This window comes from Mytilus galloprovincialis, chromosome 8 (assembly GCF_965363235.1).
Source record: "Mytilus galloprovincialis chromosome 8, xbMytGall1.hap1.1, whole genome shotgun sequence".
Lineage (NCBI taxonomy): Eukaryota > Metazoa > Mollusca > Bivalvia > Mytilida > Mytilidae > Mytilus > Mytilus galloprovincialis.
This window is the reverse complement of record NC_134845.1, coordinates 89,032,658-89,058,024: the sequence shown is the minus strand read 5'-3', so window position 1 is coordinate 89,058,024 and position 25,367 is coordinate 89,032,658. Positions and strand designations below refer to the sequence as shown.

The window sequence follows — 25,367 nt, the reverse complement described above, 5'->3', positions numbered from 1 at the left end:
ATTTCATTAAAAAGGAGCCCCTCCCCCTTTTTTGTGCGTTACTGGCCTCGTCCATTTTGTATATTTAGGTAAAACGCACAAAAAACAAAACATGCAAAATAACACAAACAGTTTCACATAAATGGAAGTTTTTTTCATGCATATCACATGTATCAAGGTCAAAACCTCTGAAGAACACAATGTTATATGTGTAAATCGGACGTCGTAGAAGACACCACAGTACTCTGTGAAGTTTGCCAGTAAATACATTGTGATTGCGCAGAGGGCATCGAATTTGGTTACAAATCTAATATAACATTGTCGAAATGACCCAGTTTTTCAGAATTGGTTTTGGACTGATGACCTTTATTTGACATGTCATTCATAAATCCGTTTTGTTTACAGGTGTCGCCACTTGCAAAAATGTGATCACATGCCCATTTACGTCACAGAGAAAAACATTGCTAATGTTATTCAGGGACAAATAATGTTGGAATTTGGATATGTTTTATCGAAAATACGACCATTGGTTGTTTATTCTGAAAATATACATTGTGAATTGTGATTGACAAATAATATAGTTTTGAAATATCATTATTTAATTGTGAAATCATGTCGTCAACTTGGATTAATTCGCGACAAATTTATTCATATCATTTTATTTCCAAACCAAAATGGAGGCCATGTTGTTTGTGTATTGTAACAGTGTTGTTTAGTCTGGCTTTTAGTACAGCCTCTGCCACGAGTTCATCAGATTCAACAGTAAATGAATATTTTACAGCTAAAGTAAACATGACATATTTCAGTCAAAAAGAAGAAAAATTTGTTTCTGAGTCGAAGCAGATGGGCCATTACGTCAAATATGGAAAATTAGGACCAGAAACGGCAAAAGTTATCCACGTTATGACGAAGAAAAATAAATCTGATGGCTGCACAGACCTGGTCAATGCACCTGTCAATGAAAAATGGATAGCTTTAATCGAAAGGGGAGATTGTAAATTTAGTGAAAAGTTAAAAATAGCACAGAAATTCAATGCATGTGCAGTTGTCTTCTACAACAATGAAACAACAAAAAATACGAAAACACTTTATCCGAATATTCAGAGGTCTATAGGTAAGAAAATAATATTTGGGAATTTTTAACATTATTTATTAATCACCTTGTATCATATAAATATCATTAAAAAATATAGGGCTTATAGGATATTAGTACATTTAGTTGTTTTTCTCACAATCCTATGTTAAAAACATCTAGGGTAGAACATGTACAGGTCATTTATTTGTGGAATTGTTTTCAAATATATACAAATAAAAAAGGTATGATTAGACCCTTGGATGTTCATTAAAACAAAGACATTTATTTAAAAGCTGAAGGCAGTTGTCCAATAATTCTCAAGTTGTTTACATGGCTGCTTACTGAGCCGTGACATTTATCAATTACCTGTGCATGAGCCCCAGACAGATAACCTGTATGTTGGCAGAAATTCACTTGTTGTCACTGAATTGTGAAAAGTATCATGTTTCATGGAAAGTTGTTACATTTTTGATTTTTAGTGAAATTTATGTTGTATTAACAAATTTATGTGATTTCCTCCATTGTACATGTTGTATCTGAAGTTTGACATTTAATAATACAATAATTAATTAATATTACTCTATAAAACAAAAAACTCAGCCTGGAAAAGATAAATAAGATTTGCCAGGGAAATGGATTAAGTTCATTGAATTCAATATACAATATGTACTTTAAAACTGAGAATGCAAATAGGGAATGTGTCAAGTGACAACAATACGATCAAAGAGCAAAAGTGTCTGAATGTAAACATGTACAATGTATATATTTTAATGTATCTAGCATTTGCAATTGTCTAAACCAGGAATATGTACAAAATGTGTGCTTGCACATACATGTACATGTATATTATACATGATATATAAGTCGAGATAGACAAAAAAAACATTTAATTGAGAATTTTTTTTAGTTTCAGGGATATTCAGAATAATTCCAAACATGTCAAAATAGATAAATAATTTTTTACTAGAATATGAGATTTTTTTTCTACTGTGTATTTCTACACTCCCTCCTACTATTAAGTCACGAAGCAGTACTTATGTTTCAAGGTTACAGACTGGCACTGTAAATTTCCAGGAGCTGAGATTTTCTGGGATTTAGGTATATACATTAGTATATATTCAAACTTGATGGGAATTCACAATTTTACACTCATCTTAAACATGTTAAAATGGAAAGTGAAAAGAATTCTCAAAGATACATGAATTTTAAAGCCAAGTCATGCAAGTCTTGTCTTGCATATGTCTTGAATGATCAAGAGCATCACAAAATTGATCTCAAATGAAAATTTAATGATTCAACAAAAAAATAATTTGAATTTTAGATTTGAATCATTATGTACAAACATCTCACAAACATGTTTAACCCTGCCGCATTTTGCGCCTGTCCCAAGTCAGGAGCCTCTGGCCTTTGTTAGTCTTGTATTATTTTAATTTTAGTTTCTTGTGTACAATTTGGAAATTAGTATGGCGTTCATTATCACTGGACTAGTATATATTTGTTTAGGGGCCAGCTGAAGGACGCCTCCGGGTGCGGGAATTTCTCGCTACATTGAAGACCTGTTGGTGACCCTCTGCTGTTATTTTTTATTTGGTCGGGTTGTTGTCTCTTTGACACATTCCCCATTTCCATTCTCAATTTTATAGTATACATGTACATGTACATGTTATGCATATGCTTAAACCTTGCTTCAATATTAGAGAAAGATAAATACATTGATCTTATTATCTGATCGGTCAATCATTAACTGTCATCATGGTCATTCACTGTGAAATGATGCAAGGAAAACAAATTGTATTATACTCAATTGAATTTTCAGAGATCATTCAGCTGTCGACAGAACCTTCAGGTATTACATGTACATATCTAACATAATAATGGCTGGACTACTGTGTAGTGTTGTGCAAGTCTCATGGTTACATCCATCATGTCCATTCTTACACCATGTTTAAAAATACCATTGAATGTTTCAAATTTATTATCTGATAATCATTTCAGTTCAAGGCATGTGGCTTTACTTTTCAATGCTCTGTAATTATCTCCCCAAACACTAGTACTGGCATTATCTACAGGCAAAACAAAAAATAGTTGTTTTCTGTAGCTAGCATATGCATGCCCCTTAAATATATTAAAAATAAATATATGGTCTGGATTTTGTCGAGCCTTTGACTTTAGTCGAAAAAAGCGAGACTAAGCGATCTTACATTCCGTCGGTGTCATCGTCGGCGGCGGCGGCGGGCACAAATATTCACTCTGTGGTTTTTGAAGTTTTAATAACTTTCTTAAACCATACTGGATTTCTACCAAACTTGGACAGAAGTTTGTTTATAATCGTAAGCATGATAAGATAGTATCCAGAAGTAAATTTTGTGAAAATAAAATTCCATTTTTCCCGTATTTTACTTATAAATGGACTTAGTTTTTCTGCGGAAAAACATTACATACACTCTATGGTTAAAGTTTTTTAAATTTAAATAACTTTTTTTAAACTATCCTGGATTTCTACCAAACTTGGACAGAAGCTTATTTATGATCATAAGATAGTATTCAGAAGTAAATTTTGAGAAAATAAAATGCCATTTTTTCCGTATTTTACTTATAAATGCACTTAGTTTTTCTGCGGGATAACATATTATCACTCTGTGGTTGTAGTTTTTAAAATTTTAATAACTTTCTTAAACTATCCTTGGTTTGTACCAAACTTGGACAGAAGCTTGTTAATGATCATAAGATACATGTAGTATCCAGAAGTAAATTTTGTAAAATGACAAATCCATTTTTTCCATATTTTACTTTAAATGGACTTTTCATCTGCCAGGAAACAACACATTCACTCTGTGGTTAAATTTTTAAAAATTTTGATAACTTTCTTATACTATTTTTTATTTGTACCAAACTAAGACAGAAGCTTGTTTATGATCAAAAGCTAGTATCTAGAAGGAAATTTTGTTAATATTATGTACCTGTGTATCTGTATTTTACTTATAAATGGACTTAGTTTTTCTTCCAGTTAACATTACATCCAGTCTGCAGTTAAAGTTTTTAAAACATTTATTAGATTCATAAACTATCCAGGATTTTTTACCAAACTTGGACAGAAGCTTCCTACAATCCAAACATGGTACCAAGCAGAATATTTTTATTGATTTTTTCCCTCATTTTTGTTGATCCTGCAATTTACAGCAAAAGTAGGCGAGACACTGGGTTCCGCGGAACCCTTACAAATTTTATTTCCAACAGTCTCATGAAATGAAGACAAGTCATTTGAGGACTATAAAAGCTCATTTCATCTATTCATGAATATGAGTACTCTTACATGTGGTACATGTAGCTAGAGAATTTTAAGACATTGTAAGAAGACTTTACACATTGTTAGTCTTTAATCAGATAATTAAATTTCAATGATATTTCAAAACTTGGTCATTTGGTAAACATTATATTCATCAATCATGTCAATCAGTTCATAGAAAAATTGAAATACTAAAATCCAATGATCATTTTTAGAATTTTAGCGAATTTTAGAAATTGGTTCTGCCGATCAAATGGCAGCTTAAAAGGCTTGATGGAGAAAGCTAAAAAAATTGCAGTGGATTCCAGTATTTTCATGATGATCATTATTTTTGTTGCTTTTCACACACTTTTGATTTTTTTAGGGTTTCTCTTCTCCAAGGTACATTGTTCAAAATGTACCTGCTGCATGAATTTTTGGAATTGCTTATAAAACAGATATATATGTTTAGTACATATATACATTTGTACATTCACAACATTCGCAGTCGCACAATTTATATAAATCAGTGTAATTGTACATTTGTACTTGTACCTTTGTTTGCTTCATATACAGTAACATATATGTTGTATATACAATGTATATATATACATGTTAGCTATACAGTGCTTTTATAAGGTCTCTTAAAGATGAGACAGTTTGGCTTTAGTTCTCGAGGTGTTTCATACACGTCTGTTTCAAATAGTCTTTAGCTGTTAATTTCTGTGTCATTATTTATAATTAAATTTTAATAGTCTCTTGTGGAGAGATGTCTTATTGAACATGTTGAAAGAAATAAGATAAACTACATGTATATACACAAAGCAACAAAATGTATGTTTTCTCTTGCTACATGTAAATGGATGTTGTTTAATTTTTTTTATTTCCCTGTGGTAGCAGATCTAGAGAAGGCATTCAGTTTAGCACTTGCCCGTCTTTATATCTGTCCTTACGTCCCAACGTTGGTTATTTTCTCTACTTAAGTTTGCCTCAATGAAAAGGTATGAAACTAATACACATTGAATGTATATATGATATATTACCTTGAAACAAAGATTATGTTTGAATTTTGGTTCTAGAGCAGTTGTTCTAGAGTTTACACTCCTTAATTACATGTGTACATGTACATGTATGGAAAAAATGCTGAATTTTTTGTTTTCCTTCTTTCACTTAAGTTTGCCTCACCCAAATATTATGAAACTGAGACATGCGAGACATACATTATGTAATGCTTATTACCACAAAAAACAAATAAAGTTCGAATTTTGGTTGGGTGACTTTTACTGTTCTATATGAGTTGTGCCCCTTTACAAATGGAAAATCTTTCACTTCAGTCATGTCAGTTTGCCTCAACTAAATGTTATTAAACTAATGTGTACACAAAGTTAATTACCACAAAACACAGATAAAGTTAGAATTTTGGTGGCATCACTTTTAGCGTCTTGAGTTATGCTCCTTTTCAAAGGAAAAATTATCTTGATTTTTGTTGCCGTTCTCTTACCTAACATGCTTAAGTTGGCCATAACCTACAAATGTAATGTTATGAAACATTAAACACAATGCTTAAATTATTACCAAAAAACTCAGATTAAGTACAAATTTGGGTAGCATCCCTTTTACAGTTCTTGTTTTTTGTCCTTTTTTAATATTATATGCAAGCGGGGCATCACCAGTTTTCCCATGGACACATGTACATTCCCCATTTATTTAAGTCTGCTTCATATGACATCACTGCAGCACACATTGACACACATACCTTATAATGTACAATGTAAAAAGGTATGCATGCATTTTCCTACATATCATTTTCCCCATCATAATGGGTTATTTTATACAACATGTACAATGATGAGCACTCACTGCTTATAAAGAAATTAAGTCACTCTTGTACATTTTGTACATGAACATGTACACAACATTCACAATGTTGCAAGTGTTAATCAGTAGTATTTGTACATTTACATGTACAGTACTTGAAGATGTACATTGTACATTGTGGATGTACAATGTACATGTACATACAAATGTACATGTAGGTGTTAGCTGCTATGTTGTTTGGTCTCTTGTGGAGAGTTGTCTCATTGGCAATCAAACCACATCCTCTTATTATCACATGTACATGTACATTGTACATGTATAGTTAATTTACATGTTCAGTAGCATGGTTCACCATGAGACATATATATGTATGTGACTATGTGTAGAGTCCCAAGTGTACATGTACCTGAAGGTTACATATACATGTATGTATGATTTGCCACAGTATATTTAAACTTGTATATATATACATGTAGGTACATGTACTTATACTGTGTTCATTAAATCTGTTGAATTTCAGTAATCTTATATTAACATGAGTCCTGGCCATGGACTCTATGTAAATCAGCAAGACTATTACTCTTAGGAAAATTTTATGAACTTGGGAGTCCAAAGATTATGAAGATGCATCGAAACTGTTATCAGTAGATTTCAGTTGTCAACAATTAATTGAAAAGATTAAAAATAATAATAATTTGGAAAGTGAAATTTTGTCATGAATTGCCATGCATCATCTATTGTTGGATAAGTTTTTATCTAAGATTTCTTATCAATTTTTCCAGAGTTCAAAATAATTTACTTGTTATTTAAAAGCAAAAGCACATACAGTATTAAAAAAATAAGAACCAAGTTGTAGTTCTGGATTGCTTTTGACTGCTGTTTGAGGATAATGCTGTCAGGCTGTGATCCACAGCTGTCTTACTTCAGAGCAATCTTGGACTAATCATTGCTAATTAAAATATAGTCATGATAGTTTGTCTGTGTTTGCTGAATTGTTACTACATTGTATGTGAAAAAAAATGATGTACACTACAGCTCGGGTGGATTTTGCTTTGTCCACCGGCCCACCATGGGAGTGGGCACCGGGTGGACAAAAATGTCTACCTTGTCCACTCTGCCCACCCATAGGAGTGGGCATGCAATTTCTTTTGTTTAATCTAAAGACTTGAAAGTACAATCACTTGAAAAAAGCAGATAAGCATTTGTAATCAATATTTTTACAAAAAAATAGATTATAGCTAGAGTGGGCACAGGTTGGCTGCCCACGGTGGGCATGTGGAAAAAGCAAAATCTACTCGGGCTGTTGTGTAGCTTATTTAATTGTTTTGTGTGATCATGCTTGCTGTAACGGATGGTGCTTTCTAAGTGTGTGGATTTTTTTGCTGCATGATATTAGTTGTGACATGTGTGTGTGATTTTATGATTAAAACAAGATTTTTCCTTTTTTTTTCCTTTTTTTTCCTTTTTTTTTCTTTTTTTTTCGTTTTCTTGACTTGTTATGTTAGTAATTGTGTACAGATTTATACACTTGAACAATTGGACCATTGCTCATTTTATCATGTTTATCATGTTTAATGTACATTTTATACATGTAAAAAGTCAACAAATGTATTCTAAGATACATATTCTATAAATATGTTTGTACTTTAGAGTGCTCAGTCATACACATATTTGGCAATGTGCCAAATGAATTGATACGCTTTGTAAACACAGGCTTATGCTAATATTTTCAATATGAATTGATAAAAATGATAAAATGTTTACAATAATTGACTTGTTTACAAATAGTAAGATACTGTCCTACATGTCCTACCCATCTATTTAAATTCTTTCTTTAAATCCAAGGTAAAATACTTTTTTTAGACCTTGTTTATTAGTTTATCAACATCTACACTAGTAAGGGGCCTGGGTCTAGATAGTTACTACTATAATCACTAGCCAGTGGTTTTCTCTGGGCACTCTGGCTTCCTCCACCATTAAAAACTGGCAACCACAGAATAGCCTAAATGCAGTGATTAAAAGTGGCATTAAAACACCAAAAATGAAATCAAATCTACACTTGTAAGTAATTTATATTGTAACCATTGGATGGATCAGGATTTCCACAGTCTTGTAAATCTGAGCATTTTCACTCCCACATCACCAGTAATCACCCTGATTTGCTATATAGTGCACAGGAAATTACAAAAAAATGAGAATTGCTTTTACGTTCATAGTGTAAGCGGGATACGGGAATCTTACAAAACAGTAAGCAGGATCCTGGGTCAGACCCCCCCCCCCCCAATGAGGCCCCCATTATAGCTATGAATCATTCCACACCTGCAAGTAATATTTGACTGCATTATATTATTATTCATATTGATCATTAGGTCTACCTTACTTGGGTGAGTCCCGATTCCATATTTAGAAATTTTAGTATGTTCCCAGATCTAGAGTGGACAAATGGTGAGTCTGACCTCATCATGGTGCCTAATTGAAAACCATAACTGCACTATGACAATATTTATGGATCTTTCATTAATTTGTGCTTGTGTCTAAATTGGCCCTCAATGACTCATGATCAGCAAATAGACTAAACTTCTAGAAAAAAAAACATTTCTTGGTGGAAGCAAATCACACGTCAATATTATGACCCTTAAAAATATTTTATACATGTCATGATGCATATGTGTAAATATAAATATAAGCATGCAAAATTGATCATAACCTTTTCCATACATGTTTAACACAGAACACCTGCAGTTTAGTATTGAATTAAACATATTTTCCTCATATACATGTATTGAATTTATTGATCTATTAAAGTTGCATTAGTGCATGCATGACATATGGTTTATAATTGAAAATATATTATATTTACATGTATTTGTACATGTATATGTACAAATTAAATGTACATGTAATTGTTGTATGTTAATTTGACATGTATTTATGTTGTTTTTTCACCTAAAGTCCTATTATTGTAAATATTTATTTTATTATTTGGTCATTCTATAAGCTTGTCTTTCACAAGTTGATCGATTTTTTGATTTATTTATTTTATTTTATTTTAAATAATAGACCGATTATTCTCACACCTACATTTATTTTGATTTGTTTGCAAGTGGTTGTTGTTTGTTAATTATGCAGTGGTAAATATTGTGTGATGTTTTTTTTTTGAAAGAGAACTAATTATCATGAATATATATTATTCAATATTGTACATACATTATGTACATGTAACACTCATTTAATCCAGTACATTAAATTTATATTGTACATGTACATGTAAACTTGTGGCTACTGCACAGCAGAGGTCCTTAATTATATGCCTGACCATAGTTTAAGGCAAATTTTTGGTTCTGTCAGATAAGCCAATTGTCTGAATAATTGTGTCAGACATATTTTTTCAAAGGGGTACCTAACACTACAGGGAGATAACTCTGTAAAATCATTTAAACGTTTTAATCGCATTGTATTGATAAGAAAATATTAAGCTTCTCAATGATAAAAATAAGTGTCTGTCTAACTGCTATATATACATATATATATACAATGAAATTTTTCCAAGAAAGAGATTGGTTCAAATTTTTGAAAATTTTTACTTTTTTCCGAAATGTCAAAGTTTTATAAAAATTAAACGATCCAAATTAATTTTAGTCAAGGTGTTGGGTACCACCTTAAATTCATCTTTGTGATATATGAATACAAAATGTATTTATCTCTAAAGCGTATCACAAATTATATATGTTTATATAACCTAATTCCCAGTTAAGTAAGTAAAGGTTTATTTAATTAACTGGATATGTAGTCTGAACATTTTTAGTTTAAATTATCTGTTATATCTTTCAGAAAAGGATAATGTTGTCACAATATTCATCAGTCAGACAGACGGAAAAAATATTGTCTCTAAAATAGAAGCAGGTCATGATGTGAAACTAGCTATTACTGTAGGACCGAGGACCCACGATTCCACCAACAAGCATTCGATAGAGTCTACGAATAATATCAGCAGAACTTCTGTGTTATTTGTGTCCATCTCGTTCATTGTGCTAATGATTATCTCCCTTGCGTGGCTTGTTTTCTACTACATCCAGAGATTTAGATATGCCCATGCCAAGGAAAGATTAACGGTATGTATATCTATATATATTAATATTCTACTCGTCTAAACATCAACCCAATAATGTTAGGTCTGTAAATTTGCTTTCGCAAATTTTTTGTTCTTCCCTGGCCGGGATTCGAATCCATGCTAGTACTGAGATATTGTGACACCGTCACACCAAATCGCCTGCACTGTATCCGGTGCGCTAGACCACAAGACCACCTGATAATAATATTCTGATATTGTAAAGAAAATAAATGTACAACTTAAACTTAAGGGGAGGTTATGGTTTAATTGTTTCCTAAAAATATTTTGATCCTTAATTTGGTGAAAAAAAATATTGCAGTCATGCAGTTGAAAAAAATAATGTCCGACTTGGACAAAAAAACATAACCCCCTGTTTGAAGTTAAATGGTAGCTCTCTCAAATCAATGTGATGTACATGTACATGTCATTTTGAAGTGTTCTCATATACTGGATGTGCTGGTACAGGTCCTGACTCAAAAAACCATAAGGTCCAATAATTTTGAGTGTAAATGTACAGTACTGTTTGTACTAGTGGTCCTGATGTTTATATTGGTTGATTTTGTTATATTCTTTTTTTATTCTTTTTCATATTTACATGAAGGTTAATCTGATGATGTATCTTTAAAATTTCAATGTACATTGTACATGTATATACATTATGTATCAATTTATACAATTCAATTCAATTCAATTCAAATATTTAATTTATTACCATGTAAACTTTAAACATTAAGTTTGTGACATACAAAATAATAAACAATATAACTATATTTCACATACATATATATACACAATCATTCATTTACAGTAAATATTCCAGTGTCCCCTGTCCTCAGTTCTAATGACACTTTTGATGTAGGACCCCAATTTATTTACTTGTGATGGTGTTGATGGATTGAGTATAAAAATCAACTTTTCTTCATCAGATAAATCTTTAACAGAAAAATTAAAATCCAAATTGTTAAAAAAGTTATTTCTTAGTTCCATACTTAATTTACAATCTAATATAAAATGTTTTTCGTAACAATGTACATGTAAATTTTTATTTGTTTTTGTTGTTTACAAATTCAATAACATTAAATTTGAAGGTCACCAACCAATTGTTAACTAACTCAACCAACAAAATAGAATCTCATATTTCTGTGAAAACTGAAATTCAAGTGACAGAGACCTGATCATGTTTAATTCATTGTTACAATATACACCAGTATTATTTATGTTAATGGTTTGAGGTCAGTGATCATCAGCTAAAAAATGAATTAAGATATCTGTTTGAATCACTTCTATGGGTTAACAATAAGTACAGTGAACCTACAGTGAAACCTAACTGAAACCAAATCCTGCATAATATTAAAACCTACATACAAACCAAACATGTTAATAAGCACCGTCATATCAAATTGTATATATATGCATTGTTAGTTAACCTTATAAAACAGAACATCGGCCATAACCGAACAAAATCTTAATTCTAGAAGAAGTTCAGTTTAAACAGGTTTCACTATACATGATATTTGATTGGACAGTAACCTCTTAAACATGTTCAGTGCACCTAATTGTACCAGGTCATTGATGTTGTTGCCCTCTGTCAGTTTATCTTGATTACATCGTGTGTGATGATTGACCAGGGAAGTACAAATGTACTAGTAGCTTATGATTTTGCCTTCAATCCAGAGCTTTGCTCAAGAAATTGGAAGAGGGGCACTTTAGTTTGTGATTGAAATTAGAAAAGAGGCACTCATTGGTGATACAAAATCTGAAAAGATAAGAAATAAATTGATTCCTCATCATGTTTATATAAATGTTGTCAACTAATATTGCCATATTATAATGATTATTGTGGTATATTCTGTATGCCAAATATTATACTACATGTAGATTGTTTGTAGCTGTTTTATTTTCCTCTTATGTATTATCTAATGATCATTACTGAAGTAGAATTGTGTATTTTGACATTTAGTTGATTATATACAGGGAATCACTAAAGCATGACTGGAGCGCCCGACCCCCCTTTTAGTTCAGTCAGCGGGCCCCCCTTATGAAAAGTAATGGATCCGCCACTGATAGATTTTGGACTCCTAACTATATATATATATATATATAAGTACGTCTGAGTCAGTGACAACCCTACAACAGATGTATCCATCGGATCGCCATCAATGATGGTGATACATGGCTGTGTACATAATGTATATACAACTCGTCTAAACATCAACCCAACAATGTTAGATCTGTAAATTTGCTTTCGCAAATTTTTGGTTCTTCCCTCGCCGGGATTCGAACCCATGCTACTGTGATATCGTGACACCAAATCGCCTGCACTGCAGCCGTCCCGCTAGACCTATATATAACTGACGTGGAAAGGTAACACATGCCCACCGAAAGCTCTTTTTTTGAGAGCCCAGGTGGTCGTGTGGTCTAGCGGGACGGCTGCAGTGCAGGCGATTTGGTGTCACGATATCACAGTAGCATGGGTTCGAATCCCGGCGAGGGAAGAACCAAAAATTTGCGAAAGCAAATTTACAGATCTAACATTGTTGGGTTGATGTTTAGACGAGTTATATATATATATATATACACGTTTATTTACAAATCTGAAAAGAAAAATCTAGAAGGTTACTTTATTATAGAGCTATATTGAACTTGTAGACCCTTAGCAGTGGACCAGTTGTTAGGATGTTTCTAATGACCTTTTACAATGTTTAAGGACTGCATTTACTAGTAAGAGAGGAATTTGAAAGTCCCATTGTTTTATGAGTTTTGATGCTAATATAACTTGGGGTCATATACCACCTGGAACTACTAAAGTTTTGTGGTTTTCATAAGGATGCATTTAATTGTTAAGTGTTTCATTGCAATGTCACATGCAGGTACATGTATGATTCAGATTATGTAGTGCACTTTTTACAGGTTAACCATTGACTCAGTGCTTTATGTAAGGACTTATTGGTTTAAACTTAAAATCCATTCCATGAGAGTCTATGACATGTATGAAACATATATGTGTAGTACATGTATATATAATAAAAAAGATGTGGATAATGATTGCCAATGAGGGACCAAAATGACACAGAAATTAACAACTATAGGTCACCGTATTGCCTTCAACAATGAGCAAAGCCCATACCTCATAGTCTCCTATAAAAGGCCCTGAAATGACAATGTAAAAAATTCAAACAAGAAATCTAACAACCTTATTTATATAAAAAAATGAATGTATGTCTAGTTAGTAACTAAGACATTTCAAATTTGTTCTCATTCATTATAACTTTCTGCTCGATAATTCAGTTCAAAATATCTCCTGATATAGACCTTTCTTAGATACTTTGAGCTTGGGGAGGGATAAAGGGTTAATTAAATACAACAGAAATCTCCCCCTCTACAATATAAAATGTATATTTTACATGTATGTTATACCAGGTCGTAAATTTTATCGCCAGCAATCAATCCCCTGTTTTGTCGACTTGGAGTTACATTTGAACTGTGACCTTAAGCATGCATTTTGATTGGTGTTTATAAATTGTTTGTATATATCCAAATTTATATCTCTTATCTGTGATTACATAACATAAAAACCAAAGTACACTGTGTAAATTGTGGAATTAGGTGACCTAAATCTTGAATTGATGTTTTTAAAGTGGTTCAGAGTTGATTATTGGTGTACAAATTTATGTTAAAAGCAAATCTATTTTGTAATTTAAAAAAAAGAAAAGTGATCTAAGACACATAAATTCGAAAGAGTAGACTTAATAAAATCAATGTATACGTAATATAAAGTTATAAACTAGATAAAAAACACACCAATGTTAAAAAAACATCAATATAATATTATGCTGACGTACAGTATTTTGTCAATATCATATATTTTGCTTTGTGAAAAGAAGTGGGTGGTGTAGGTGGGTTGTGTACGTGTGCACAAACAGTAACTATCAGAAATGACAAGGGATTTTATACTTATACTTATAATTATAATAAACTAAAAAATTTACTAACAGTAGAAATCATCATGAACAGTGATTTTAGTACAAAGAATTCTCTGTAACATTAAAATAGTGTAGTGAGTCCAAAACAATATTTTACATAAGTTTGTTAACAAAGTAACATTTCTTTTGTCAGGGGAGGATGAGGGTGGCCGGGATTAACACCCTATACAGTCCACTGTCGAGTCTATAGGGGCAAGATGATGACTTCTTGACCATTGATCAGTTTCACCCCTTCACCACCCCCACCACACCGGTACCACAGACTGACACAAGCTAGTTGTGTTATAAATGTCTTAAAATATACTGTTCTACTGTGCTACTTGCAATAGTTTGGATTAGCTAATGATATAAGTATCTTCAATCATCAAAAGATATATATATATATATATCTTATTGATACATTATATATATATATATATATATATACATGTACATGATGGTAATTGACATCCTAAATCACTTGTAATACATGTATGCTGCATTAGGAGACTCCCACGCTCCTAGCACTTACGAACTCTCTTAGCACTAACAAACTTACCATTGTCATTCATTAGTCGTTGGCTCAATGGGGGTCAATCAAATGCAAAGGTTTCAATCACATAGAAAGTATATATATACCATATGTATACTGGACATGCTGGATGGATTCACACTTGTTTATGTAATGTCAAATCCAGTATTATAAAATTGATAATGGAAATGGGAAATGTGTCAAAGAGACAACAACCCAACCACAGATCAGACAACAGCCGAAGGTCACCAACAGGTCTTCAATGTAGGGAGAAATTCTTGCACCCGGAGTCGTCCTTAAGCTGGCTCCTAAAATATAGATACATATATACTAGTTCAGTGATAATGAATGCCATACTAAACTTCAAATTGTACACAAGAAACTAAAATTAAAAATAATACAAGACTAACAAAGGCCAGAGGCTCCTGACTTGGCACAAACATGTGGCGCGGTTAAACATGTTTATGAGGTCTCAATCCTCCCCCTATACCTCTAACCAATGTAGAAAAGTAAACGATTAGTTTCTGAATTGGAGTGCTGTAAAATTTGTATGACTGCTAGGCCTGGATGTGGTTTACATACCTAATTAATATTTTATCTGAATTACATAAAAAATTCATTGAAATAAACATATAAATAGTCATAATCTAACACCCTGCAGTCTAATAACATATTAAGGTGCAGGTGCAAGCAATAAAAATTCCAAAAATATATATATTAAAACATGCTGTTATGAATATATTAAAGCATCAATATATTGAAATTAAAAAAAATATATAAAATCTGAATTGTCATAATACAAAATGTAATATTGATGCAACAAATTGATTGATATTAGGAAGACAATTTTATCCACATTACAGTTATTTTGATAATTTTTATTTAAAGTTTAGGAGATAACTTCTGTATTAAATTGTGGAGCTCTGCTTCCACAATTTTATCTTAGATTCTAAATATATACAGTACATTTGGCCTTTGACCTTGAATGGGGTTACACAGCCTTATACATCTGTTGTACATGCAATATAGGCCTTTGACCTTGAATGGGGTTGTACAACTTTTAAATACACAAAATACATCTTTTCTACATGTAACTTGGCCTTTGACCTTGAATGACTGCTTGAAATTGAATCGGTTAAGGTTATAATTAGTACACCAAATATATACTGTACAGCCTTATCATGCTTATTACATGTTTTTTTATGCACCTTGTCTGACCTTGAATGACTGCTTGAATCAGTTAACGTTAGTACACTTAAATTATATACTGTACAGCCTTATTACATGTTTTGTTATGCACTTTGACCTTTGACATTAAATGGAGTTACTCGTATCAAACTTCTTTTTTCTGTATACATGGTCTATATAAACATGTTAAAGGCATCATACAGTAGTAATACATGTACATGTATTACAGTAAGTAAGAACCTTGGACATAACCAAAATTATTGTGAAGAACACATATTTCCTTAGGTACAAATGTACCTAAGGAAAACTTGTAGCCTTGAATGTGTCATAACATTTATATATATGCTGCCATTATTAAAACCTTAATTGAAAGCAATAATCAGGAGATGCAAAGCTGCAGAAATAGTGAAACATGATACATGGTACTTCATCAACATTCTAGCATGAAATGTTCTTAAAATAGATTCAGGCGATGTTATAAATACTTGACTTAAATATTGTGTCATAATTATGTTAATAGTTCTTTAATATTGCTTCTAATAATGTACATTGAGTGATATACAATGTATGAAAGGGTGTGACCTTTCTTTATAATGAAGCAGTGTTTTCGTGTTATTAACCTACACGTTCAATCTTCTTAAATATGCAGTAAACCTGTATAGAAAATAGTCATGAATTTCAATAAATTTCACAGTTATTTAGTAAAATTTTGTAAGCCTATTGAAATTAATGCAGATTTGTTTGGCTCCAAAGGATCATTCAGTTTTCTAGCTTGAAATTAAAAGTGCAGAGGGCCGGACCGCATCATTGCAAGGAATATTTCTGCCCTTATAATTTTCCTGATTTTTACATATGAAGATACATTGTTTATGTTATAGCAACTCCTGTCTGTTTACTCAAATGCCATACAAAACTTCCTAATCATGCTTATAACAGAGTTATTATTGGAGGATTCATATATTCTTTTAATACAGTAAAAAGGTTTCTATTTGGAGTGTCTGTTTATGCACATCAAAGGCTTTTGAAGTGTGTAATTCAATATTCATCTTGATATGTATGTATGTCAAGTGCATCCAAAACCATGTTATGTATAAATACAACATATATTTGGTTTGAAAAGCAGTAATTCAAATTGAGAGCTTTAAGCATGTTTAGGAACCACAGTATAATATTTAGTTTAACCCATTCAAATCATGTCTTAGGCCAAACAAAAATATATGTGTGGTTCCAGTGACCCTACCTTTCCTACTTTTTCGTCTTGAAATTAGCCTACCCTAATGATTTTATTGTCATTTTTCATTAAGCACTGTTAAAGTAAGAATGAAGCTCCCATAGACATGATAGACTCAGTGTAAAAAAAAAACATAAAATAAAATAAAATGCCTACCTACCGACCCTAACTTTTTTTCAGATGTAACTGGAACCACACATACTATTTTATTTGGCCTTAACACTATGATTTGGTTGATTGCTAGGTGTTCTACACCATTTTCAACACTGTTTTGCTATTTAATGGCTGTCAGTTGTATTGGTGGAGGAATCCAGAGTGCCTGTAGAGAACCACAGACCCTTGGTAGGAACACTTACAATCCTAGTCAATTAGGATGAGTCAAGTGCTACTGTCTTAGTGAAGGATTCACACTGACAATCCTAATCAATTAGGATGAGTCAAGTTCTACTGTCTTAGTGAAGGATTCACACTTACTAGCTCAGTGTTGACTAGCAATACACAATGAGCTAGTGATAGTCATGACAGTAGATAGACTGACTTAGACCACTGGGCCATTGAGGCCCCTAAACACTGTTGAAAAAAGCAAATATAGAATTTATATACACTACATTAATCACTACAAAATTTGAATAAAAATCATGACTGCCAGTCCATGGCCACCGCAAAATTTTCTGGATTTTTTGTTGAAAGAAAATTTATATGAGTCATTTGTGAAAAGTCATGTTAGCAGTATACATTTGTGGTATAGCTTAGCAGTATACATTTGTGGTATAGCTTAGCAGTATACATTTGTGGTATAGCACCTGTGGTAACATGATTTGTGTTTTACAAGATTGAAGAATTGTTGATTAAATACTCTTTGATGAAACTCTAATTTTGTCGAGAATTTGAATAAGAATAAAATGTCATCTAATTGACCTATAATCATGCATAATTTTTGTACCCCAAGCAGATCACATAAACTGCAAGTCCATCTAAAAAGTTCTTATTGACCCATACATGTACATGTATGTACTGCAAGCAAATGACATAAACAGACAGTCCATTTTCAAACCCATCCTCCTCAATATTGCCATCAAAAAAGCAATCTCAACAAAAATATCTTCCGTTCATCCTTGTGAAGCCCTACAATATAGAATTATGAATTATTGTGTGAGATATATTGGACTTTCACCCTGACAGGATGTATATGATCATCGTATTGTCATGGGAAAAAAGGAAGTTTCACTTAATTAATTCACAGAATAAGATAGTTAAGCGAATTCGTAATGTGAAAATGAGGTCAGACAAAGTGTAAAGATGTTATCGTTAGATATTGATGTATTAGTCGTCTTTTAGGTTTCATCTTTGCTATCACAGTAAATGATAGATAAATAAATTTGTGTTTGAGTTAAAATAAAATCATGAATTCTACCCTAGGTCTAAAAAAATACATTGTACCTTATACAGTCAAACCTGTAAATAAAGGTGACCTTTGAATTAAAATTTCTACAGTATTTCTACAGTGGGACCTCCCCTGTCAGTGTGCAGTTTGAACGATGGTTAGAACCATGGTTAACCATGGTCAACCATGGTTGTATGACCATGGTTGACCATGGTTTGACAAAATTGTTAATTGGCCGACCATGGTTAACCATGGTTTTAATGACCATGGTCAACCGTGGTCAACCGTGGTCCCAACAATGGTCAACCGTGGTTCCAACCATGGTTATTTATGAGTCAACCATGGTCAACCATCTCCATTAGACCATGGTTGGCCATTTTACATTCTTGTCAATCAATCTTCAATTATCTTGAAACAGTTAGTCTACTTGTTATGGAGCCTGTATACTTCTCTTCCTTTTTGTGTCAGGACTACCAACAAATGCTAAATTGCATGAAACTCTTTAAAGCTACCCTTGCAGAAATGTTCATCCATAAAATGCAAAGCAGTTTCCACCTGCAAGAACATAAAATTTTCCACAAAGAATCAATTGTTCTTGATAATTTGTATACAATAACAGATTTTAAGAATCAAAAATGTTTTATCTTCTTTTGCAAATTTTCAATAATAAAAACACCCAACAAAATAAACATTATGAACATGTTTTTGTTTAAACAAATAATTGTAACCCCCCCCCCTTTTTTTTTTTGGTTTACCTTTCAAACAAAAGAATGATTGTGTAAATTATTTTACCATTGACAAAATTTTCATATTGTACAGTTTTATCAGTTACACCTGGAATTAAAAACAATTAAATATAAAATTTATGTTGATATGGATAACTGACACTGACAAAAAAATTTAAAGACCCATTTCAGGTGGCATGTGTTCAATTAATGAAAGCCAAATCAAATACTGTAACAATTTTTACATCTTTTAAACAAAATATCAAACAGATTTCCTGTGAATGTACTTATCTGATAACAAATCTTCTTTACGTGACAACACTGGACATCAAATCCTTCACTTGATTTTTAAAGCGCGAAATAACTTTACTGAGATCACGTGACGTTTGTTCCAAGTCATTTAAATGTTTCGCACTGAGTGAATCATTGTTAACGGTTGGTGATAATAATTGATCATGACGTCGCATGTGTTTCCGGTTGGGGAATAAACATAAACAATAAAGACTAAAGATATCACTCTGAAATGTTTTCAAGTTCTTAAAATATGCCGTATAATGATAAAGAAAGGCAGATTTATGAACTTGGAGAGAAAGTCAGAAATTACGTCTTTGGAAGAAAGAAATACATCGTTAAATGACAGCGTACAACTGTTAAAAAACAAGGAATACTGATCGAAAGTAAGTTCCAACTTCCAGTTTGTAAAAGTTTGTAAGTCCCAAATTTGACCCGACTGTAACTAGCATTCTCTGCCACTATAGCTTTACTGCTCAGTTTATGTGTGTTTTAAAATGTATAGAGAATATATTGTTATTGAAATAATCATGAAAGGTCACAATTTACCTCTTGGGAAGAAAGAAATTAAAAATTGTCAATAACATTGTACCACTGAAAAAACGAGCACGATTTTTTAATATTGAAAGTCTCAAAGTAATTTACAATTTGTTATAAATTCCCATGGGTATAATCCAGATCAATATTTATTCACCATGGTCCAGGTTGTCAAGTTGACCATGGTCAGGTGCAAGACCATGGTTGTCAAATTGACCATGGTTGATTAGACCATGGTCAACCATGGTCAGATGTTTACCATGGTCACAAACGTGGAAAACCATGGTTAACCATGGTTAAATAGAGCATGGTCAACCATGGTCAGATGTTGACCATGGTCACAATCATGGTTAACCATGGTTAACCATGGTTTTCAGCACAGTCAACAACAAATGGAAGTTTTTAACGACCTTGACTGGCTATACAGCCCTTGCACGGTCGGCTTTAATTGTTTGACCATGGTTATCAATGGTTAGCGATGGTAACCATGGTCAACCATGGTTGCATTTTGACAAAAACAGATTTCCCACTCAATAGAGATGACTTTATTAGCAGCTTATATTTGACTAGTTCTTCATCCTGTACGTCACATTGAAGTCAGCAACTAAATTTTCCAGCTGCCTACCCAAACTTGTTTTATTGTTTAAAGTCTTGACCTTTTTTCATTTTTAAGAACCTTTAGAGTTTAAAAAAAAATTATTGATGTGATAGACACTAAAAAATAAAATTATTTCCAGCTGCCTACCCAAACTTGCTTTATTGTTTAAAGTCTTGACCTTTTTCATTTTTAAGAACCTTTAGAGTTTAAAAAAAAATTATTGATGTGATAGACACTAAAAAATAAAATTATTTCCAGCTGCCTACCCAAACTTGCTTTATTGTTTAAAGTCTTGACCTTTTTCATTTTTAAGAACCTTTAGAGTTTAAAAAAAAATTATTGATGTGATAGACACTAAAAAATAAAATTATTTCCAGCTGCCTACCCAAACTTGCTTTATTGTTTAAAGTCTTGACCTTTTTCATTTAAAAGAACCTTTAGAGTTAAAAAAACAAATTATTGATGTGATAGACACTAAAGAATAAAATTATTTTTATAAACCTATTTTCCCACTCTTATTTTTTTTTCCAGTAAACAAGTATAGTTTTTGCCTTAAATGGACATGATAGATTTATTTATATATACATGTACATGTGTACATGAGTATCATATAATGTGTACATGAGTATCATATACATGTACATGTATTATGATAAAGGAAATAAAAAAAAGAATATGAAACTGCTGAGATAAATAGGAAACTGTTGCAAAAATGCCCTAAGCTAGCCATTATGAACCTGATAGCAATTTCATAGAGATTACATCTAGCCTTTTGTGTGTTGAAAGACCTAATTCATAGCTAAGATTTGCAAGGAATTTCTAAGCTTCTGTTTATTAAACAAGGGTTGCACAGGTCCAACTTTGCAAACGCAATCAATATGTTCACGGTGACGGTGTCAGTTCATCTCAAGTTTTTAATTGATTTGAATTATTTTTTCTTGCTTCACACTTGTGGAAGGTAGCCATTTTGTCATTGAAGGTACATGTGTATTAAGTGAGTAGCACATGTACCTTATGCTTTTCATCTGTAACTCCCAACTTCTTTCTTCAATATTTTCATAGCAGCATTGTGCAAGCTTGGTACAGACACAACATCTAAGTTTCTTGGGTTTCTCATTTTTGTCCTTGAATATACTAAGAGAGGGTTACACATGTACCTAGGTTGTTTTACATTTCATCTGTGAAAACAACACATGTGACACAGGTCCACTTAGACTCAGTATATGACATGTTCAGTCCTACTTTTGAAAGTGAGGCTGATGTGAACATTTATGGTTCTGTTCTGTAACATTCTGCACAGGTGCAATGCATATGTTGATAAATGTCAGTCAGTCGACTATGTAACAGCTATGTAATGGTAGGTTAATAAGTATGATGTGACTAACAGTTTGTCAATAGTAATGTTAGTAGACAAAACAGGTGTTGTCTGGTCTGGTACCCCTGACTAAGAAACAATTTTAATTACCTCCCTTGTTTAGCAATTTAAGGTGAATAGACACTGAACTATTTAAATTGTACTTTTTTCTTCAAACTTCCCTATGAGAATTTAATCAGAATAAAATATTCCCTTTTGTATTAGTTTTTTAGGAAATACATGTTTGATATATATATATTCTAAATTAATCATTTTGTATTGTACTGTTATATTATTTAAATATGAATTATAATTCAAGGAAATTGTGCTGAATAAAATGAAAAACATATTTGATAACAGATTGGGAATTTTATAGGGAGAAAGAGGTCTTTTTCACAGTTATTCCCCTTCCTCACCATCCTGTCCATTCAATGCATTTGTATACATAAGATAATGACAGGTTTGTCAATAAGAAAGGGGACACTCAATTACAATATCAGGAGTTGACCCTATGTTTGTCTTCAGCAACCATGGCAACAGAGTTTAACAAAATACCCTGTAACTGTTTGTGCTATATATATTTCTATTTGTTACAAGCTAAACTTAACCATTAGATTCAATACATTGAATGGTTGATTTCAATTGGTATTTGCATTCTTTGCAGGTGCAGATCCACTCGCTGCCATTCAAATGCATCGATCACGTGCCCTCTTCATTAAATTCTAATTAAAAGAAGATTTAAGTTAAAACTTTGCCAGTGTAACACACACTTCCTGGTTGTGGGTAGTTTGACCTATGACCTCATCGTTTGTGGCCCACCTACATGATTTTAATGACAGTCATTTGAAAACATTTAAAGCACTCATTTTAATTAATTGGCTTGACCGATTGACTTATTGATGTTGTCCATACATGGAGACATGTAGATCTGTATCTAATACAAATTTATATATAATGAGACCAATAAGGAAGTGGGCAAAATGTCAGCTGTGGTTCTTGACCATTGGTCAGTTTTAAATTGTGGGAATATTTTTTTTTTATTTTAATGTCTGTGAGAGTAATACATGTACAATGCATATTATATATGCTCTAAGATTTATGATTATTATCATATTAATACTTTGATGTCGTTATGAGAGTAATAACATGGCTATTATGTAAATAGTTATGATTATTATCATATTTTAAAAACATAGATTTGTTTCAAATGATGGAAGTTTTTAAGGACCTTGACTGGCTACACAACCTTGGCATTGTAGGAAAGGAGCTTTAGATAAAAATAAATACTGTACTGTACATACATATGAACAATGATGAATTCTAAAACATAAACATATATATATATATATATATATAACTCGTCTAAACATCAACCCAACAATGTTAGATCTGTAAATATATATATATATATATATATATATATATACAAAATGTCAGAATGCAGTCATGTAGGTTAAGTTGAATCCAGGTCATATTATTAATAAAAGAACCTTACTTTCTTGTTTTTTTTTTTTTAAGAATATCCTATTTAAAACTTTTGTATTTTTTTACAGAGAAGATTAGCCAGTGCAGCTAAGAAGGCCATTGCAAAGATTCCACAGAGAACTGTCAAGATTGGAGACAAGGTATGGTTTAGAGACAGTGTATCAATTTACATATTTTAATAATTTAATTTTGGATGTAACAGGTCTTCTGATTGGCTGATGTTATTATGTTATCAGCCCATAGACATAATTTAGTCATGTGACCGTGACATCATCAATGTTATTTCATGATTTTCTACGGTTTAAAATGAAATTTAGAATTAAATTATAAGAAATGACTGTAATATTTTTTTTGTCTATTCGAAATACGCGCATTATTGATATTCAGTGTGCACCAATTTTTTATGTTATTTCTTCATAGACAAAAAAAAAGTATTAGGCCAAAAAAAAATAAATGTCTGTTTCCTGCTTCCAAGGCAAATAAATCAGGGTCGGTAGGTCGGGATTTTTTTTTTATTTTTACACTCCCTGTCAGATTTGCAGTCGGTTACATGTCATGTTTGGTTAGGGTCCTGTACCCCAAAATGATTTAATCCCTTTAAGAAGCTTTAATTGAATAATCCCCCCAGTGCTGACATTTTTTAAACCTTAATTGTAGCACATTTGTGCTGGGAGCAGCCATTTTGATTGTTTGGGCATAGTAAAATACGGATCTGGATCGGACCGGAAATGAATTTTTCCGGACCGGAAACGATTTTTTTCCGGATTTGAATAAAAAGATCTAGGGTCGGGGGGTTTGAGTCAGGGTCGGTCGGGAAACAGGAGACAGACATATATTTTTTTTTGGCCTTACAGTCATTCCTTAAATGTTTTATTATATCTACTCAATGCAAACAGCCTGTCTTGTCATGCTTGTCTTTGAACTGTGTACATGCATTTAACTAAATGTATGTCATTGTTGTGACTGAAAAAGATTCCAGGGGATGCAATCCAGAAATTTTGTTACATTAACTTTGATGCCCCCGCTGTAGCAAAGGGGCAATAAGTTTTATCTTTGTCTGTCCTTAATTATTATTAAAATTATCCTTAAAATTATTTTGCATTCTCTAACTTAAGTTTGCCTCAACCAAATGTTATGAAACTAATACATATAAATAATGCTTATTACCACAGAACACAGATCAAGTTGGAATTTTGGTAGCTTCACTTTTAAAGTTCTACAGTTATGCCCCTTTACAAATGGAAAAGTTTCAGGAATTGATACACAATTCTTATATTTCCACACAACTTGTCATGATAAAAAATGCTTATTTCAAGTGGACTTGCTTGTAGATACTCCTAATAAATTATTCATTAGCAGGTCAATAAATATGATAAGATTAGAAACATTAAGCAAGACTTTAATAGGATGGTAAGTAAAATGTCATTGATATCATGGGCAGTTCTTAAATGTGAGATTATTTTATTATTATTAATAATAATACTTAAGGTCATTGAATGATTAAAAAAAGGATAGTCCAAATGGACTTTAAAGCTTGCAAAAACTGATATTCATTTGCAAGTCTATATAAAGATATTTATTGAGAGAGATAGAAATGGTGAGTCCTACTGGAAAGTAAATAAAATGTCTTTTGCTGTGTTGTTCAATTTTTTGACATTATGGTCAATTCTAAAATTTGAGATTATTAAATTATTATTAATACTAAAGGTCAATAAATGATTAAGAAAGGATAGTCCAAGTGGAGATAGTCCAAGTGGAGATAGTCCAAGTGGAGGTAGTCCAAGTGGAGATAGTCCAAGTGGAGATAGTCCAAGTGGAGATAGTCCAAGTGG

At 32.1% G+C, this 25,367-nt stretch overlaps 1 protein-coding gene across 3 annotated transcripts in view; it reads left to right on the top strand.

The window, feature by feature from the left end:
• The first annotated feature begins 416 nt into the window (after positions 1–416).
• The window catches only part of LOC143042790 (RING finger protein 150-like), a 41,477-nt gene continuing 16,526 nt past the window's right edge, over positions 417–25,367 (top strand). For 2 of the 3 annotated variants that reach the window (XR_012968130.1, XM_076215248.1), the window contains exons 1-4: positions 417–1,093; positions 2,871–2,900; positions 9,969–10,249; positions 23,604–23,675. Coding sequence is in view for 2 of the 3 variants with exons in the window: in XM_076215248.1 (XP_076071363.1) it covers positions 592–1,093; positions 2,871–2,900; positions 9,969–10,249; positions 23,604–23,675 (885 nt within the window). In the remaining variant the exon portion in view is untranslated. The remainder of the gene's footprint in view (positions 1,094–2,870; positions 2,901–9,968; positions 10,250–23,603; positions 23,676–25,367) is intronic. The other variant, XM_076215249.1, reaches the window with a different exon arrangement.